Below are 19979 nucleotides of genomic sequence, written 5' to 3' on the forward strand. Positions count from 1 at the left end.
AGCATGAAAAGCCCTTGGAAAAACATAAAAATGTTGTGGCCTGCATAGAACTGACCCTTAAAAGCTAGCCGTTAAGGGCAGGGTGCCAAGTCCTTACAAGCTCTTCCACATCCAGTAGTCACTTTTCTGGTTGATCTTTTGCTTTCGCATGGAACCCCTAACAATCCCCCCTGCACACACAGAAGCAACATGAGGGTTACCACGCTCAATGGTACATCGGGGTCACCGAGTTCTTCCCCAAGGGAGTTTCTCCGTCCTCGAGTGTACACCAGGGTTATCACACCCAGGCTATGATACCACTTGTTTGGACATGTGTAGAACTCACCCTTAAAAGCTAGCTATTAAGGGGAGGGTGCCCAAGTCCTCATAAGCTCTTCGATATCCATTTAATTTTCCTTTGGATCTTTTGCTTTCACGTGGAACCCCAACAGAAGGGAAAAAAAAAACTATTTGTAGGGTAGTAGTTCTCACTGTGTTGTAGAGGTTTCTCATGCTTCTTTCATACTCTCTCCACCTTGATCCTCATCAATTCTCTCCCCTCCCTCCATCTCAGCTCATCTTTTATAGTTGGGCCCACAAATGTTCCATGGAATAAATTGTCATGCTCGCTAATCACGCACTATAGTATAAGCAATTGATATCTACAATCTCTTGTTTTTTATAAGGTCTCTCATCTAAGGCTCTTACAATCCTAAAATGATATGGACAACCAATTAAAGAAGTGTCTAATAAGGAGTGGCACTGTCAAAACAAGAGAGTGCGAATATCATTTTTCATAATATATATATATATATATATATATATCATTTTTCACAAACATTTCCTACACACTTGTGTCATAAGTTACCTACACACTATCTTAAAATACAGTTGGGGCCCACATTGTTTGGGTGATCCAAACAATTCATTTGAATGGTCCTCACATAGATAGGGTGTCCACAAAAAATCAGATCCATAGGATCATCCCAACCCTACGATTTGTGGAGGTAAAATGGACGTGTATAAACCTTCACAAATTAGTCCATTTTTTGCCTCCATAGTTTGAATGGTTAGGATGATCCTATGGATCTGATTTTTTGTGGACACCCTATCTATGTGAGGACCATTCAAATGAATGGTTTGGATCACCCAAACAATATGGGCCCCCATTGTATTTTAAGCTAGTTTGTAGGTAACTTACGTACACAAGTGTGTAGGAAATGTTCTCTCTCTCTCTCTCTCTCTCTATATATATATATATATATATATATATATATATACTCCTTCAAAGTTGATCATTGGATGAGGACAATTGCTAAACTTTTTTCTCGAAGGAACCCTACACGTGGCATTCAGGTATGGTGATCATGTGTCTAATATAAAAGACGAATGTGAAATCAAGACCGTTGATCTTGCAGAACATCATGAGAGGACCCACATGCTCTTAGTCCCCAGGTATACATAAGAAAAAGAATTTCAAAAACTAATGATCTATCTTTAGTTGGCACTTGGCAAAACCCGATCCTAACAGTCCCCTTCTATTTAGCATTTTCTTTCACAAAATTCTCGTTGGGTCCCACTCCCACCGCCTATAGATATTGAACGTCAACTTTCTTAGATTCCTTTGTTTTACAGATGTAAAGAACTCTTCCGGGTTCTCGCATTCTCCCACCTTTAAAAAAGTAGAATGCTCGTATACACTTTAAGAATATGTATATCTTATCAGTTACACGTTGCACATCCCTTGAACATATAGGTCTCATCAGTTACACGTTGAACTTCCTTTTTTCTTTTTTTTTACCTTTTTTGGGCTTCTTGCGCCTTACGCGTCCGTGAAATGGTGTCCCTATAATGCACCGTAGATATGTATATGTATCCCCCTCTGTAGGATTGGTTTGAAACTGGGTTTCTTTCATTTGTTTTTCTTTGTCACCCTTTGGGAAGTTGAAGAACATGAGCCATCAGCAGCAACACGTTCAACAGAGCCCTGCTCCTCACCATATTGTTCCATTAGTTGTGAGCTTTTCTTCTTCTTCTTCTTCAACTAATATTTTTACAGAGGGAATGATATCCACACTCCCTTTTTCCACAATAACACTCCTCACTTTGATTGGTTGGTTGATAGTTTTTGGGGGAATTGTCATACTCTTTCATAGATAGTTACAAAAGTAAAAAATAAATAAAAGAGTGCCATTATAAAATTAAGGGAATGCTTATGTCATTTCCCTATTGCTATTCTTGTTGGTTTTATTATCATAGTATAGTTGTTGCTGTTATGTTTGGTTAAACTGAATCTTGTTAGATTTCTTTTTTAGTGTTAAAATCCTGATTTTTTACCATGTAAAAAATAATTGAATCTCCTACCTCTGATTTTTTTTTCCTGCAGAAAGAATTTACAACAGAAGGAAAATCAGTTCACATACCCACAAAGTCTCTAAGCATCATATGGGGCAAGGATAAGCGTTACTGGCAATGGATAACACTTCAGGAACAAGGATCTATGTAAGAAAATATATCCATTTCAATAATCTGCATGAATTTGATTTCCTTAAATGATAACTAATCCAATTTGATGTGGGTTTCATGTTGTCTAGGATTGAAGTTGCAGAGCTCCTGCAAGTGAACTGGCTCGAAGTCACTGGGAAGTTGGAGTTCTCACATCTCTCACCAAACACAAAATATGAGATCTTCTGGGTTGTCAAGTTTAAGGTTGATGCATTTGGCTGGCATTCTTCTCCTATCAGATTCCAAGTAGCCACCACAGATGGACATAAAGATGATAGAATTGAGATACTTGAAACATACAAGGAGTTAAGTGACCAATGGCATGAGATTCGTGGCGGCGAGTTCACTACATCAGAGGATAGCAAGATGGATTCAGTTGAATTTGGGATGTATGAAATCAGTACTACTTGGTGGAAGGGTAGCATGATTATTAAAGAAGTTATAATGAAGCCCAAGAAGGCTTAAGTGTGTGGGTTGCTTTTGCAAAAAGATTGAACTGTATGGTTCTTTACTTTTGCTATGTTAGGTAGAGTTTCAGTTTTAGGTTTCTCTTCATGAGTCATCGTTGATTTATGTTTATTTTTTTTTAATGGTGATGCATATAATAACAAGGAGAAGATTCACAAGACGAGATGGTCAAGCAACAACAAACAAAATAAAAAAGAATAAACAAAAAGAAATGCAAGGATAAGGTGTTTTTGCTAATTTGGAGAGAGTAAGATGATCCACTCAATGTTACAGGGGTCGCTGCCACCCCTATTGTCCCATGATCCAGATCGCGCGACCTCAAGATCGCTAAAAATAACGACCCCATCGTACCAGACAACAAACTCGCATACAAGAGGGAACATTTCAATGGACAAGGGAAAGACAACTGCACGCTAACTCGTTAATTTAGTCATTTATCATGTTTTTATTTTTTGACAAAATAATTTAGTCATTTATCATGTTTTTATTTTAGAAGTTTTTATATGATGCCCGACCGTGAGATTTACAAGGGCTAGGTTACCCCCTAGCCCTTGTTACTTTGACGGTCGGGCATCATATAAAATCTCTTATTTCAGTACTAGATAGTTATTCACATAAAATCTCTTATTTCAGTACTAGATTGAGATCTTCAAATTTTATATATTTTAGTTGGGAACTGAAATTTTTCTAAAAATATGTATTGCATGCCATATCATACCGCATACCAGACTAGCCAACGTACCTCGTATGTTGTTCTCGTACCGCGTTCCAGGCAACATTGGATCCCCCTCACTATATGCCAAACAAAACACATGTTGAAACACCGTGTCTAGTATCTCTTGAACAACGCCAATGGACCTCCAAGGATAAGGGGTGACATCTCTAACCCAATGGATTACATTGAGCAAATCTCTAACTACAATAAGTGAGTCTAACAATAATTTGCCCACAAGTCTATTCCCATTTAACAAATTTCAACTTTAGAAATCTCAGTGGAGGGGGAGGGACGATCCTCCCTAATATGAATCACTACAATCTTCTCCCAAGTTCCACACAATGCAGACTCAACAATCCCTCTAAAAATTGGAAGAACCACTGCCCAGTGAACTACAGTCAAGAAAAATTTGTTGCCTGAGCCATCTTTGATATTTCTAATCTAAAATTAGGGATTGCAAGGCAATTTGGCGGCTCACTTTTGCAGGGACGAACAGCCACACAGGCTCCCTTTTTAACTTTGTGGATCGATCATCATTCGAACGATCATATACACTTTGAAACAGCACCAATCAGATACACCGTCCAATCAATAGCCTATTTTGGATAGTCAGCAAAAAAATAGATTGGCCAGAGTCCACAGATGTCTGTTGATTGGAGTATTAGGATCATTCAATGAGCATGACTTTTGGCCTATGGTGCAGGCCACCCACACGGTCTAAGTAGATGGACAGGTGCAACAATTGATGGTAAAGATGTTATAAACATCAAGTTTCACTTCGAAGCTTATAGATAAGTCCATTCCTTGTATCCATATATCCATGCATGCCTATATTTATTTATTTGTGTACAAAAAATGATACAAATACTGTATGTAGGAATAATCCAATCACCAAGATGCCAACCCATTTATGGAGCAATTATACAAAGATCCATTAAAAGTTTAATCAACAAAAATGTCAGCAGTAGACAGCTTTCAAGCAAAGGAAGAAAATGGCACTTTAAAAATCTGTGTGGTAGTTTTCTGGCTTAAACCAGAGGGAGAAATCAATCCCTTTGTTTTTGAGATTCTCTGTGGCAGGACCTATTCTCTCCAGAAGCTGCATTTCAACAAAATTTTCACTACCAAGAAGATACAGAACCACTAATAATCATATTAAAGAGATTGTCCCTTGACGCAGTTATTGAAAAAAATCACTTTTGACATACTTTTATTAGCATGATATGACAATATAGCAAGAGCAAAGCAATCCATGATGGGTATTAAGGGTGAAAAACTAGCATCCATGGTGGTAAGCTGTGGATCAAGCCATGACAGGCATCGCCCAAACATGGCATGATATTGGCAAGCAAAATCACAAGTGAAAAGGCTCGGTTTAGGTTCTACTTGGCATGTTATGAAACCTGGGATATCTTTTGCTGCACCATGTGTTACAGGAAAAGAGAACTACTTCAAAAAAATATGTGGGGTGCAAATTGGATCGATTTTTTAGAATTTGGGTGGAGCTCTTACCATAAAATTGGTTTGGGTTCAGGTTGATTCTGGTTCACTTTTTTAGCAAAATCTCAACTCGACTCGACCCAAGTTGCACCCATTAAAATATATGAAGGAAATCATGGCATCTCCTGTCAAAATTCCATGACAGCAGTGTAGGGAACTTAACCGGGGTAGAACTCACCCCTAAAAGGTAGCTGTTAGAGGGAGGGTGCCCAATCCCTTATAACCTATCCCCATCCACTTCACTTTACCGATGTGGGACTATTTGCTTTTGTGTGGAACTCCAACAATCTCCCCCTCCACGCGGAAGCAACGTGGACAATCTCCCCCTCCACACAGTGGCAACGTGGACAATCTCGCCCCTCCATACGGTGGCAACGTGGGAACCACGAGATACTACACCGGGGTTTCCGAGATCTTCCCTGAGGGACATTCTCGTCCTCGGAGGCAAACCGGGGTTTCCGAGATCTTCCCCGAGGGACATTCCCGCCCTCGGAGGCAAACCGTGGTTACCACGCCCTAAGCTCTGATACCATTTGTAGGGAACTTAACCGGGTAGAACTCACCCCTAAAAGCTAGCTGTTAGAGGGAGGGTGCCCATTCCCTTATAACCCATCCCCATCCACTTCACTTTACTTCACTTTACCGATGTGGGACTATTTGCTTTTGTGTGGAACTCCAACAAGCAGGATAGGCCAATTGCCATGCCCTGTCACTGTTAAAATCTTAGATTGACTTTTTTGCATCAGAAAGGAGAGAGCTGGATTTTCCATTTGTTCCAAAGAAACGTGATTTTTTAAGTAAAAATAAAAATGAACAATATAGAACATGTGGTCTTTTCCAAAAAAAAAATATAGAACATGTTTGAGTTTAGTTGGAGAAATAAAACATCGAGATATTATAATAGAAAATAAAATTTATTCTGGTAGAGTAACATTATGGAGTAGAAAACCTATACTACAGTCATGTGAAATTTATATTGTTAATACTGAATGGTTATGTATTCCCGTTTCACCATGCATTACGAAAAAAGATCAATAGAGTCGAGGCTTATAGGGTCAGTACTCATTACTGGTTTCATATAACCATATTGGTAGATGAAAGGGGATAAAATGTGAGCATGGCACTAACCTTTCCATGCAGCAAACCATTGGAAACCAGAACAGATCGATCAAAAACACAGAACTTTCTGCCATCCATGCATGTGACAGCGCCACCAGCTTCTTCAACAATCTATTTGAAAGAGAATATCACAAAGATCTAAGAAATGACTAGGACACAAAAACAAATGAAAAGAAACAATGACATCTGGAAACCACATTCTTTTATCTGTACAAGCAAAGATTAAGTGCCATGCAATCCAAGAAATACCCACATCTAAATCCTTCTCATCTCAAGCCTTGAATGTTAAAGTGCATAAGCTACTTTAGAGATAGAATCTCAAAAAATATTTCATACTCGACCGGCGCTAATAAATGATCCCATTTACAAAACGTCATTTAACACTTCTAAGTCGTGACTGCTGTTAAAGTTCCTCCAGACAGTAGAGAGAATAATACAAAACATAATAAAAGAGGAAGTGTTAAAACACAGAGATTTTGTGGCTATTATGTGGATACTTAAAGCTAATTAAAATGGTGAACAAAGATATGGCAGCTAAGCTGAAACCAAGATCGATCATGCAAAAAAGTAATGGCCCATGCATACAATTAGTCCAAGTCAGGAAAGGTAATATCAATGAAGATTAAAAAGGCAACGCGAATAGTGGTACAGAAATGGTGGAAAGGTGAGGTGAAAGTTTCAAAGTGTAAAGATAAAGGGTCTATAGATGAAACATAGGCTCGTTAACTTTCAAAAAAAAAAAAAAAAGATGAAACATAGGCTATGTCACAAATATCTCCGATATTTTCAAAATATAGCGTTTTTATAGCGAGATTTTGATAAAACGACAAAATCCCGAACTAATCCCGAGATTTTAAAAATATAGCGATATTTTCGTTTTTATCATAAAATATCCCGATATTTTTACAGTATTTTTATTTTATATTTTTTTCTTAAATTTAATATTTTTATATATTTTTTAAATAATTTTAATTTTACCATTTATTTCCCGATATAAACCCAAAAAAATTAATATATCCCGAGATTTTCCCTTGCCGAGAAATTCCCGAGAACTACATTTGTGACATAGAACATAGGGATATAGTTTTAGGCCAGTATAGTTTTACAAAATGCATTGGAGCGAGTTGTGGCAGTTATTCATACTACCTCAGAGAGACTTTGGTGATTTTACAAAATAAAGAAAATTCACAGTAAGAAATACCATAATTTGATATCAGGACTTTATTTTAACCCGAAATTTATCTAGGAACCTGGCCTGCATCTTAAATTTTATTGATATGATAAAAGAGTATAAAGAATCTGATATCAGTACCTTTTTATATTTCTTCTGATTACAAATGCTGATATCAGGACTTTTTTTTATATTTCTTCTGATTACAAATGCATTTTTACGAGGTCTGACTTCTAAAGAAACCTTCAAGTAGAAAATTCAGCCCTTAGAAAAGAAAATAATGGATTGGTAAGGGGTCCAATTTTTCGACAAAATGATGCCTTAAAGATCACCTTTTGTGTATAAGGATCATAACACACTTAATTAAAGTTCCGTAAGACATTTCATTATAGAACCAAATATTACCAAGACACCAGCAGCCATATCCCATGGTTTTAGACGATATTCCCAATATGCTTCTACAATGCCCAAAGCTACATGGCACATGTCCACAGCAGCCGCACCAAGCCGCCTCACACCCTGTATAAATCAGCAAAAATCATTACTAGATGGGATCTCCCCTAGAAAAAGCAATTAAGGATCATTTCTATTGCAAAAGTCAATAAATTATTAAAATAATTGTATACCCGGCTGACATCAGTAAAATCTTTGAATAAATTTATGTTGGTTGCCCATGCATCGTCATGTTCATACCCAAATCCAGTTACTAGAAGAGACCGCTCCACCTAAAAAGAAGGGCAAGGCATGTGAAAGCAAAAAGAAGTGAGCAGGTAATAAGATGGCATGTCAATGGTAGTAACTGTTTCTATAACTAAATTTAAAACATGGAAACACAATCAGGAGAAGGAATTCATGAAAAGATACATCTTACAAAGACAATATATGTTTATTATTTTTACAATTGGTAACATAATGCATACTTTTTCATACTAGAAGACTTTTTTTCCCTCAAAATAAAGAAAAAAATTATTTGAAAGGGAAAAAGGAAGTTATAATAAGGGCAGAGCTTGATCAATATATCTCATAATACCATCACCCTCTTTTGCAAGCAAATCGGCCCAAACCATTGGACTCTCTAAGACCATGAAAAAAAATGAAAGTTCCTATTCTTACAGATATCCACCACTTCATTGAGACAAATTCCAAGCCCAATGTTCCATTTTATCATACTAAAAGACAACTAAACATTCTTCAAATTAGTTCAACTTCAGGCTAAGTTTTTCCATTGATTGGATGGTTAAGTTCATTCATTCCAGTTTGTGTTTTGTGTTTTGAGCAGTGGACCATCCATCATAGGAGAAAATGGATGAAGGATCTGGACCATCAAGTGGCCACATGCATGGCAAAGCCGATGCAAAAGCTAATTTTTTGTCTGCCATTCCAGATAAAGAAACACCTTTCTATCTAAATGCCTGTAGAATAAAGTCAACAAGCATTTGTCATGTAATCACCCAACATGAGATCTAAAAGCTAAATCAGTTCATATACTACGTTCAAATATCCTTTGGTCTCCCATATAAATATGTGTGTAGAAATAGTCAGACAGCAACAGAATGTGGATGTTGTACGAAGGCCATTGATGGTACCACTTCTAAGGGAGAATTACTAACATTATGGCCACTATTATTAAATTGCTATGGTGCTTCCCAGACGGGATTATACTTAGATGTTGCTGAGCTCAAAATTTTACGAAAAAAGGAGAACGTAAAAATTAAAAAAAAAAACTTGGTAAAAAGAAAATTGGCCGCACAATAAGTCTAAGCTAAAAAAATCTCCAAATTCAAGGAAAGGTGGAAAAGATGAAAGCAAAATAAAAATGCTTTAATAAAAGTGAAAAGTCATTACAAAAACTATGACTAAATTTCAGGAAAAGTAAAAAAGAAATTTTTTTCGAGGGAAGGTCATGAGTCATCTCCGTTTTAAAAAAGGGGGAAGTTGCATAACTTCCCATGAAGGAAGAGTTTAGAACATGAAACCAAAAGTAAGGGATGTGGTAGCAGTTGCCAACGACCCAAAGGACCCATAGACAAAATTTTATAAACAGAAATGGAACCTTTTGGAAAAAGAGTCAGATCTTTATAGAGAAAAAAGCTACATTCAAGGAGAAGAGGAGTTTTCCGGAGAAGAAAGGAGACTTCCTCCAAGAAGATATCTCCCCTCCGGGAGATCCAAGATGAAAAGGATTTCAATCCTCTGGGGGATCTAAGATGACCGAAAAGAGTTCTTCCCGGAGGGCCCTTCATAAAAGAATAGTAGAAAATACGACTCGAAGAAGTACCAAGAGGACTCTCTTATAAAAGAAGAGTTGAATCAAAGTTATCAATATTTCCTACGACTCAAAAGGAGTTCATCTTCCGGGAGGACCCTTAACAAAAGAAGAGTAAAAATACTAACTCAAGGGATTTCCTCTTCCAGGAGGACTCTCTTACAAAAGCAAAGTTATCAATATTTTCTACGACTCAAAAGGAGTTCTCTTCTAGGAGGACACTTTACAATAGAAGAGTCAAAATTATGACTCAAGGGAGTTCCTCTTCCACGAGGACTCTATAACAAAAGCCAAGTCAAAGCAAAGTTATTAATATTTTCTACGACTCAAAAGGAGTTATCTTCCTGGAGGACCCTTATTTATGACTCAAAGGAGTTCCTCTTCTGGGAAGACTCTTTTACAAAAGAATAGTCAAAATAAATAATAGGTCTATGACTCAAAGGAATTCCTCTCCTGGGAGGCCCCTTTCACAAAGACTTAGATTGGAATATTTCTCCATGAATCGAAATGGATCTTTGGAGAATCGAAATGGCTCCTCCTCCAAGAGGACCCTTATAAAGGAAGAGTCAAAATTTATAGATAGAAATCTCTAGATGAATGATCATAGGTGTTTTCTTTCTTCAAGAAATGTAATTCACATTCGTCAGAGCGGGAAGTGTACGTCCCCATCAATTTAATATATGCTCTTCTTGCAAGAGGAGAATTTGATCTCAATGTGTTTTATGCATGTGATTCCATTTCATGCATGTAAGATTTGTTGCACAAAAAAAAAAAATGGCACACCCGGTGGGACTCACTTCTCCTTCGTCTTGAAGTCAAAGAGGTTCCCAAATTCAAAGCTCTTTGTGCAGCAATGATGGATGGTCATTGTAACTTTAATTTCTCAAGCCCTGAGTCACCAGCATATAAGGTATCCTAGAGTTATTTATACAGCCCCCTTAGCAACCAAGGCATAATAGCTTTGACAGTCATTGATGAAAAACTACAAGAGGATGCAAGTCTAGTATTGGCTCCTTTTTGTTTGAATCAAACTCTTGAATATGCAACATACAAAAGTTTTCAGTCTAAGTTTAAAGGGCCTATGTTGTCGTACAATTCTTGACAAATTAAATTACCACAAAGCAGAGTGAGTAAACCAGAAAAAAAAAAATCCATAACAAAATGCTCAATTTCTCAATTCTAAATAAATGTCACAAATCTTCATTATAATGACTTTGATGTTGCGGATAAATTATTATGAATCCTCGTGATGAATGATATGAGATAAAAGGCAATTCTTGGACAATCCTAATATCATCGGGAAATAAACTCAAAACGCCTGAAGTCAGAATTCCTCCACTTATTTTCTTATATTGACAAACAGAAAAGATCAAAAGTTCATTACTATACGAGAACATATATTCTTTTCCAAGCACATTCTTGGAGCAGAATAGTATAAAACCCAGATTGTTATGTTCCCTGTTTAACCGTCCCTGTGGCCTTCTGCATAGAACATACCTTCTTTTCCAAGGACATTCTTGGGACCAGGATAGTATAAAACCCAGATTCTTATGTGCCCTGTTTAACTGCCCATATGGCCTTCTGCAGCTATGGAATGCCCAATCCCAAAAAATAGCCAATAGCCAATACCATTGTTTCTCCAATTGGAAATGCCTTAAATGTTGCTGCCAGTATATACATTTAATGCATGAGACTGCTATTCAATTGAGGGAAAAGATATCAACATCCTTGCTAGGGATACTAGTACAATTTTCAACAACTTGTGAAAATTATAATAAAGGATTTAAAAGTTACAAAAAGCTTATTCTGAAATGTTTCGTGTTTAAGGACTTTCTTTTTCTACTATATTGCCTATTTTCAAAAGCAATAAGCTTCTCACAGTGAAATCAAAATTAGTTGAACATGCTGAAACAAATTAAGAAACTGAACAACATCCTACAGACGATATCCATAGTGCCTATTAACAAAAATATATCCGTGGAGAACGTTCAAATAGTGTAATGATCTACCTGTTCGGTTTGACTAACATGAATTTTTTGTCCATTACAAAAGGCACCACCACCTATAAAATATAAAATTAAATGTCTAACTTCAATAATGTTAATAACTTCATAAGCAAAGAAAGCAATTTTATCAGTTAAAGCCATTACTTTTAATTTACTTACCTGCAGAAGCAGAAAAAATGCGTGTATTCCAGCACATAGGCCCCCCCACGAATTCTACCTGTAAAATATTTTGTGAAAAAATTAAATAAATATAAAATGCAATACAGTGTGACAGATTGTAAAGGAAGACAACATATTTAACTATTCAGTGCTACATGACAAGTATAGAACCCCCCACGAATTCTACCTGGAAAAGATTTTGTGAAAAAGGAAATATAATGTCACAAATTGTAAAGGAAGACAACACATTTAATTATTCAGTGCTACATGACAAGTGTAGAAAAATTCCAAGTTGGTGTTAGAAAAAAAAATTAAAACCATAAACTCAACTAAAGCTCATAACATAAAAAATGTGAAAATTCTTTTTTTTTTTTTTTAATGGAGATAGAATGTGATTGACCATTAGATGTGATGCAAAAAACCCATAATCTCCCGCTCCTGCCAAACCTAGAAATTTTATTGAACTAGAGATAACTAAGTAGCATGTCTGTATGGTTCATATTTTGTTCCACAAAACAAATAATCCATTTGTTTAAGATCAAAACCGAGTTTGGGGAAAAAGAAAAATTCTGAAGTTCTGACTCGTGACTTGCCTGAAAATGCTAAATGGATTTAAAACTAGAGATTGTATGCAACGGTTTATGGTCAAATATTATCTAGGTTTCCTCTTTTTTTTTTATGTTATATCAGTTTTTCTCCCTCGCTAAATTCCTTCTACACAGCCTAGAAGGGACCAATGTTTGGTTTTAAGTGCACTTAGTAGAATCACTTTTCTTGACTATTTGTTTTTCACTTCTACTTGAGTACTCAAATAACAGAAATAACTTTAAGAAGAAAAAAAAGCATTTACAATGGGAGAAAGAAAAATACCACAGATGCAGCAGCCGGCTTTCCTCGGAAAAGAACCCCTACAGATACGGCAAAGCTAGGATAGCAGTGTGCAAAATTTGTCGTTCCATCTAAATATCAGGAATAATATAATTACACTCGGAATGATTGTAAGTTTCATAAAAGAACACTGCAGAAACAAGAGCAGCATTCTGAGGGTGGCTAGTAACAATTTTAAGATGGAAGATACTAAGGGACCGTTTGGATATGCGGATTTTAGAATCTTGGATTTCCTCAAAATCATGGATGGGAGACAAGCAAAGAAGGAGACCGACTGTTTCGCTTCTCTTTAGAATCTTGGATTTAAGTAAGAAATCCATGTTTTTCTAAAATCTCTCCCCCATCCTCAGTTTTCTAAAACCTGGAAACATGGGATGATCTCCTACTCTCTTACTGATGGAAAGAAGGGCGAGAAATCAGAAAACGGCGGCTGGTCTCCTTCTCTCGTCTCCCATCTACGATTTTGAGGAAATCCAAGATTCTAAAATCCGCATATCCAAGTGGCCCCTAAAGTGCATAAAATGTAAAAAAAAATCACAGTATTAAAAAGTGTTTGATTGCAAAGGAAGAGTGATCAAAGATCAAAAGATTAAAAATTCCTTAAAGCACCTGCATATTAGATAGCACGAGAGAATCACAACCCACAAATAATTCTGCCTCCTAGGGGTAACCGCTCTTATAGGATACGCTAACATTTGCTGATAATAAGAACATATTGGTGAAACCAAAGGACCCAAAAATCAGAGAACAGTTCATCATCACTTAGAGGTTGATGTAAGCCAAGTTCCAGAATAGACAGTAGAAGATCTGGATCGCGCTAAGAAGAAACCAGTCAAGAGGAGTCCACAAGGTGTCATAGTCAATGACGCGATTGATTGATTGACAGCCAAAATCATCGATTGGCAGGCCAAACCATTGATTGCCAGATCTGGTCATTGACTGACAAAAAGCACAGAATAAAAGCAGTTTTAGTTATTTTTAGGATGTTATATTTTTTGTTTTTCATTCTTATATGTTTCCTTATTGAAGTAGAAGCCTAATTTCATGAAAGTGTTTTATTATAAAAGCAAGCACATTCTAGCATTTTAGGAGATTATGCTATTTTATGTTTGAGTTGGAGTTATCTCTTTAGGGTTTTTGCTTTATTTTGAGTGAGAGTCGAGTTAGAAGAAGGTAAGGTAGATTTTTCCTATGAAATGTATAGTTTTTTATATCTGATTTTTACGAACGGCAGAACTGCACCTATTTGTGTTGTTTATGATGATGATGACATTGAGGAGGGAGAAGAGTTTTATTATGAAACCACACCAATCTTTGATATTTATGATAAGATCGAAGATGAATATGAAGGTGAATTTCAAGATGCAGATGTTTCATATGGACACAATAGCATAGCACTCATAGTGGGAGCAACTTTTCTATCTCTACGAGCTAATCTAGGTATGTGTTACATATTTATATTAATATGAATTGCATGTTAAATGAATTATATGTATTAGACATACATATTTATACGAATTACATGTAAAATGTGATATGTACTGAATTCTCGTGCATGCCACTAGGTGTTCAATGTTGTTAAACCATTATGGATGGCTGCCTTGCTTATGCCATGGTTTCTAAGTGTGTATTTGTGCTTATTCTACCATTTCCGGAGGTTTCATCTTAAAATTCTACTACTTGTATATGTTTCCATATTTTGTGATTTTACATGGTTTCTGCCAAAATTTTCAATTGAAATTGAAATGTTTCTGTTTTTGTCGCGACAAAACCGAAATTTAAAACCTTGCTTATATCATCCTAAGCCATCCTCTAAATGCCTTCCAGCTTTTTCCATTTCTCTAAAAATTAATTTGTACATGCTTAAGTACTTGCCAAGTTCAGGTTGAATCCCTTCTTCATCTACCAATAAAAGATTTTGCCAAGTTTACTACAAACTCAGACAAGTTGTCTGGTTTCGGTCCCTTTGATTTCATGGTCATCTCTAATCAGCGAGTTTTATGGAGCCCATAATAAATAATACCAACTTTTCTAATTTGATGCTCCCAATGAGAATCTTTTGTTGTTTTCGTTGAGAGAGAGAGAGAGAGAGAGAGAGAGAGAGAGAGAGACGAATAAGAAGAAGGTTGCAACATCTCTCCCCTATTGGAAAATGAAGACAATAGATTTGGCCAACCAAACCAAACAAGTTAATGATTGATTCAACCAAGTCAACTTAGCATTGCCTCTGGCAATATCATTCCCAACTTCAAAATTTTTAACCTCGGAATTTTGGTTCCTATCTGACTACAATAGCTCTCTATTTCAAAACATGAACACACTTGGAAACCAAGTAACGTCAATTCTATCTAATTAGACATCTCGTACTTCTATTTCCTAATTGATTCAAGAGTATGAGAGATCCATTTGATAGCAATCCCAAAATGACAACTCTTTTTAGAAATACATTTTCAATTCTAAATTGTTTCTGTCTATAAGCAGTTCTAATTCAGCCTCACTACTTCAATCTAAACCTCCTTGATTCAAATAGAAACTTGGAAAGCTTCAAATAGTTTTTTTTTCCTTTTCTTTAAAGATAGGAAAGCTTCAAATAGTTCCACCCATTTTCAAATAATTACTTTCTAAATCCAAACTAAATGTTTTCAAATTCCAAACAGAAATAACCATAACTTATAGAAGTTAAGATCTGCAGCTATTCTATATTCTTTCTTCAAAATCCATCTTTATTTCCCCAAGTTCTAGTTTAAAGAAGCATCGCCAATATCATTTGAAAGAAAACTACTAAAGCCTGCTAACCTCATGTTTTTCCTACTATCGTCAAGTTTAAGTCTCAAGCAGTAACAAGGTGGGTCCATCTAGACATATATCGATCTGATAGAACATGTGTAGCTCTTAAGTTTATGCTTAGAATCCTTCAATAAATGGATGAGTGTAAATCTTTCATTTCTTATTCGGTGCATACAATGTTTTGTTTAACAACAAATAAAATAAAAATTTAAACAACTTTTAACAATGAAAGAGAATACGAGATGCTCAGAAAAGCATATTTGGTTTCGCGAAAAAAATAGAACGAGAAAGTAACATATCATATCCTATTGTAACAAATAGATAGATAGAGCATAGAATCTAAGACAATAGGTTAAGCTAACAGACCCGCAACTCAAATTTTAAACAGTGCAGTGGGATTTAACAGATCTTCCACATCAAAAAGAATGCATGAATAGGAGGAAAATCCATACATAATGAAAAATTCTTTACCAAAAGTACAATGGTAGAGAATATCAAACCTAAAGGATCAATGCACCAGAGATAATCAGATGTTGTGTCCCCAATAAGTCCACCCTCCTCTCCAAGAATAAGATGGTCTTTGAAATTCTTTCTAATAACTTCTAGAATGGCAGACTCACTCGATTTATCTGTACTGTGAGTAGTTCCAGAAATACAAGTTACTATTTTATCCAGGTTAAATAAAGACTATTCTTTTAACAATGAAAACTAAGAAAACATCATTGGGAATCATGAGAATCATTCCCAATAGACTAGAATATCTAATTATAGAGGTATTTTATTTTTTTAGTTAATGTGCAAAGAAAGGATCAAACAAGACCCTTATTAATGTTAACAATTTCATTTCATTTTGTCCGTACCTATAAGCAAACCAGTACAAATCACTAGAACAAAACGTCGCATTGGGTTATTTCATTCTGATTCATTCGTTTCAGACGAAATGAGGCAAAATGTCATGTTTTGTCCAAATTTTTTTTTAATTTACAGAAATGCCCATAACAGTCATTTTTTACTGTTTTATCCTTATTTTTTTCTGTTTTTACCATTTTATAGCCGTTTGAAGGGTGCTTTGCATCTTTTTAATGCCATAGAAGAAAAAAAACCTATAAAAACCCATACAATCCCCATTTTCTTCACTTCTTCCACACTTCCATCATTTGCAAATCCTTCTACTCATCTTTATTATCAGTATATTTGATTTATTTGCAATCCTTTTGTGTTTCTTCAAGTTCAAATTCCAAAGGGCGATTTTCTACTTCCAAAATATTCTAATTCTAATTCTAGACGAAGGTGGGGCTTGGAAGTGGAGGAGTATTTGCCCTTTTTCAAAACGGTAAATTCGAAATAAGCAGCTCGTAGCCTTGTATACACTATGCGTACTACATTTTAGGTTTTATTTATTTATTTATTTAGGTATATTTCACTTTTCTTTCCAATGTCAATTAAATTTAAAGAATAGTATGAGTTTAGGACCTTCTAGAAGAGCCGCCGCATCTTCTGCTCCCACTAGATTCAATGAATTGGCATGGGTATATGGTACAGTAGTGCCAGGTCATTAGAATAAAGTAGTTTGCAAATATTGTAATAAACTTTTATCCGGTGGAGGAATTACCCACTTAAAAGAACATATAGCGGATCTTCACAGTGATAATCTTACCGTATTATTCCACTTTCGAAGGGTATATAAATAGTTAGATGAAGAGACAGTAAAAGGGCGGCCCAATGCATGAGGCTTCTGCCATTGCGGGGTCTGGGGAGGGCCAGATGTACGCAGCCGTACCCCTGCTTGGCAGAGAGGCTGTTTCCGTTAGATACAGAGACAGTATGTGAGAATATTTTAAAAGGCAAAAATATCCCAGTACTAGTGTTTTTCTTTTTGAATGGTTATCCCGGTACTAGTGTGCACACCATAAACATAATCCCTCATTAAAAAAAATTATTTAAGACTGAAATGAATCAGATTCATAGCAATGCCAGTTATGGGAAATGTCCACCATGTGGCTGTTTGTATGGATTTCGATGAAGTAAAAAATAAAATAAATAAGCACAATATCCAATTTGCACTTGAAAATGAATACGACCAGATCCTTAAAAGGATTAACAAAACAATACTATAAGCAGAGAGAGAAGGGCATGAATCGTCACTACAAGTTTCGAGAATCTATGCAATAAACTTCCTTACTCCGTCACCAAGTCTGTGGTTCCTTTATAACTAATATTTCGTGGCTTATTAACAGCCTCCATCACAACCTGCAAAAAAAGTTGTGACGGATTACATGGAGCAGATAGGCAATATTGAGCACCTATATCCCTGCATAGTTTACAGAAATGCTACACTCCCATGCAAGAAGGGACATGAATTGAAGATGAAAAGAGAAATCATGACAAGGGCAAAGAAACGATCATAGGAGCGCAATAAATTCGGCAATCTTAAGTATGTCAGTAATACCAGTTTTTATTTTTGAATGGCCAAGTTATTTTATATTTCAATAATAAAGGGCAACAAGAACAGGGAAGCTCTTCTTGTTATTTTTCTTTTTGTATGATAAGAAAGAGAGAATTATATTAAGAGCAAAAGAACTATAGAAGCTTACTGCAACTCAAAGGAAAAAAGTGTAACACTAAATGAAGATTCAAAACACAAGTTGAAGCAGCTTGCACACACTCAATAGAGAGCATCAAATAGTCAAACAAAATGGCAGGCACACATGGATCCTCTATTGTAATCATCTTTCAAAACTTGACATCATTGTGCAAAAAAAACCTTCAACTAGAAATGCTAGAGAACATAGAGGCATATTTGAGTAGGCACACCAAGTCCCCATCCTTATCTAGTTTTTCTTTAGTGAAAATCTCCGGTTACAGCATAATACGTAAAACTGACAAATAGGAAGATGAAAGAAGAAACCAGTGACTAGATAAAGATAACTCACATGTAATGTAAGAGGTCTAGAGACATGGGAGAAGAAGAGGGAAGTAATGGATGTCATTCTCATAAAAAATGTTGGATGCCATGATATTTTTTGAACATTCACATTGGGGAATGGGGAAAGTCGGGGTCTCATACGCGGAATTCATGGAAAAAGGATTTCAAAATATTTAGTTCAAATATCATATGCAGTAATAGAAATGAGGAAAATACTTTTTTTTTTGGTTGGATAGATGGTGTCGAATCTTTTCTTAGCTGGGCCTTATCCTAACCTTTTTATGAAGGTTGTGAACACCAGGTCTATTGTCAAATACTATATGTCTTCTCTAGACAATAAAATAGTCATTACACCAATCCTCCATGAATTCAGGAAGAACGACTGCCGATCGCACAATGAGAGATACAACCACTTGCTAAATGGACGAGATGTTCTTGGAGTTATCATTAAGGATGTGATTGTTTCTCTCTTTCTAGAGAGTCCAGAGCATAGCCACAATGGACAAATTCCACAAAATTTGACCCCTTTGGGGCTAAGGGGCAAAGACCCATTCCTCTACTGAATCCGCGATATGAAAAAAAAAAAAAACCTCAGCATGTCCCTAACAGGATAAGGACGAATAACAAAACCTCTCTAGAAACCTTGCAATGAAGATGATAAATGCAGATGCCCAACAACATGAAATTGAATAAAAAAATCAAAACAGCTACATTTCTATAAGAAATAAATAAACTAGTGAAATGGGTGTTTCATTGGCACCAAAAAATGTAGAGATACAGAGGAAGGAAAATTCATCAAACCTCTGCGCCAGTCTTCGCCGCAGTCTCGACCACCTCAAGAAGCTGATTTGCAGGAATGGGTCCAGTCGATTCAGCCCCAATTTTTGGATACAATTTCTCATTGGGGAATTGTGATAAAATAGCCTTGGTACAAAATTTTCTCATGGGTTTGGTGAGGGATAATACCCTGCGCACCCCATGTTCGGTGCCTCCAATACCCAGACCATTATTCCTTGGAAAATTCAAAGATGGAAAAAGATTTTGGTCTAAAATAGGGAGAAATGATTTGGGTATTTGAGAAAATCTCAGGGTCATGGTAGTAGAAGAGATTAAAGAACTCCCCATTTGCGGAGTAATACTCTTCGTGTTTTTCTGTCTGGACGAGCATATGAAAATCCTCCCGTTGTGGGGGTAATGACTAATGAATGATGCGCTCGCAATTGGACCCACCCACATTAGCATGATCAGAACCGTTCATCTTGTGGGTCCCATAATCAGGATGCTATAATGTAAGATTGAACTCATTGTACGATCCTAACTACCCAATTGAATCGGGTAGCAAGCCATAAGATCGCTGCAATGGGTGCAATAGGCTAGACACATGATATGCATGGGTTAGACCCACATTTCTTTGGTTTTTTTTTTTTTTTTTTAAATCTTTTTACTATTTCTTTTCTTCTTCTTTTGGTGTCAAAAGTCAGTGAAGTTAG

At 36.2% G+C, this 19979-nt stretch overlaps 2 protein-coding genes across 3 annotated transcripts; one reads left to right on the plus strand and one right to left on the minus strand.

Annotated features, from left to right (window-relative positions):
• The first annotated feature begins 1798 nt into the window (after nt 1-1798).
• On the plus strand, nt 1799-3143 carry LOC143883389 (uncharacterized protein PHLOEM PROTEIN 2-LIKE A4-like). Of its 2 annotated transcripts, XM_077386748.1 has the most exons (4): nt 1799-1995; nt 2366-2481; nt 2574-2982; nt 3103-3143. In XM_077386748.1, exons 1-3 carry the CDS (start codon nt 1933-1935, stop codon nt 2947-2949), a joined length of 555 nt encoding a protein of 184 aa, XP_077242863.1. In that variant the 5' UTR covers nt 1799-1932; the 3' UTR covers nt 2950-2982; nt 3103-3143. The 2 variants fall into 2 exon arrangements, with proteins under 2 accessions (XP_077242863.1, XP_077242862.1); XM_077386747.1 differs by lacking the exon at nt 3103-3143 and having other exon boundaries at nt 1800-1995; nt 2574-3033.
• Nucleotides 3144-4484: 1341 nt separating this feature from the next.
• IMPL1 (myo-inositol monophosphatase like 1) lies at nt 4485-19677 on the minus strand. Its single transcript, XM_077388416.1, has 10 exons — nt 19291-19677; nt 17746-17813; nt 16064-16197; nt 12759-12847; nt 11889-11946; nt 11733-11785; nt 8084-8182; nt 7863-7976; nt 6296-6397; nt 4485-4766 (listed from the first exon to the last, which is right to left on the minus strand). Exons 1-10 carry the CDS (start codon nt 19612-19614, stop codon nt 4668-4670), a joined length of 1140 nt encoding a protein of 379 aa, XP_077244531.1. The 5' UTR covers nt 19615-19677; the 3' UTR covers nt 4485-4667.
• Nucleotides 19678-19979: the final 302 nt, after the last annotated feature.

Source organism: Tasmannia lanceolata, unplaced genomic scaffold, assembly GCF_043159265.1.
Source record: "Tasmannia lanceolata isolate RefF3 unplaced genomic scaffold, GAP_Taslan_0.1 ptg000008l, whole genome shotgun sequence".
In the NCBI taxonomy this organism is placed as follows: Eukaryota; Viridiplantae; Streptophyta; class Magnoliopsida; order Canellales; family Winteraceae; genus Tasmannia; species Tasmannia lanceolata.

Excerpts from the sequence above, each read along its gene's own strand:
- LOC143883389 (XM_077386748.1), top strand. The coding sequence starts at position 1,933 with ATGAGCCATCAGCAGCAACACGTTCAACAGAGCCCTGCTCCTCACCAT. Across the intron at positions 1,996-2,365 it reads ACCATATTGTTCCATTAGTT|AAAGAATTTACAACAGAAGG; the intron begins GTGAGCTTTTCT and ends TTTTTCCTGCAG. Across the intron at positions 2,482-2,573 it reads CTTCAGGAACAAGGATCTAT|GATTGAAGTTGCAGAGCTCC; the intron begins GTAAGAAAATAT and ends CATGTTGTCTAG.
- IMPL1 (XM_077388416.1), bottom strand. The coding sequence starts at position 19,614 with ATGGGGAGTTCTTTAATCTCTTCTACTACCATGACCCTGAGATTTTCT. Across the intron at positions 12,848-16,063 it reads CTGGTGCATTGATCCTTTAG|ATGGAACGACAAATTTTGCA; the intron begins GTTTGATATTCT and ends CCTGATATTTAG. Across the intron at positions 6,398-7,862 it reads ATATGGCTGCTGGTGTCTTG|ATTGTTGAAGAAGCTGGTGG; the intron begins GTAATATTTGGT and ends TCTTTCAAATAG.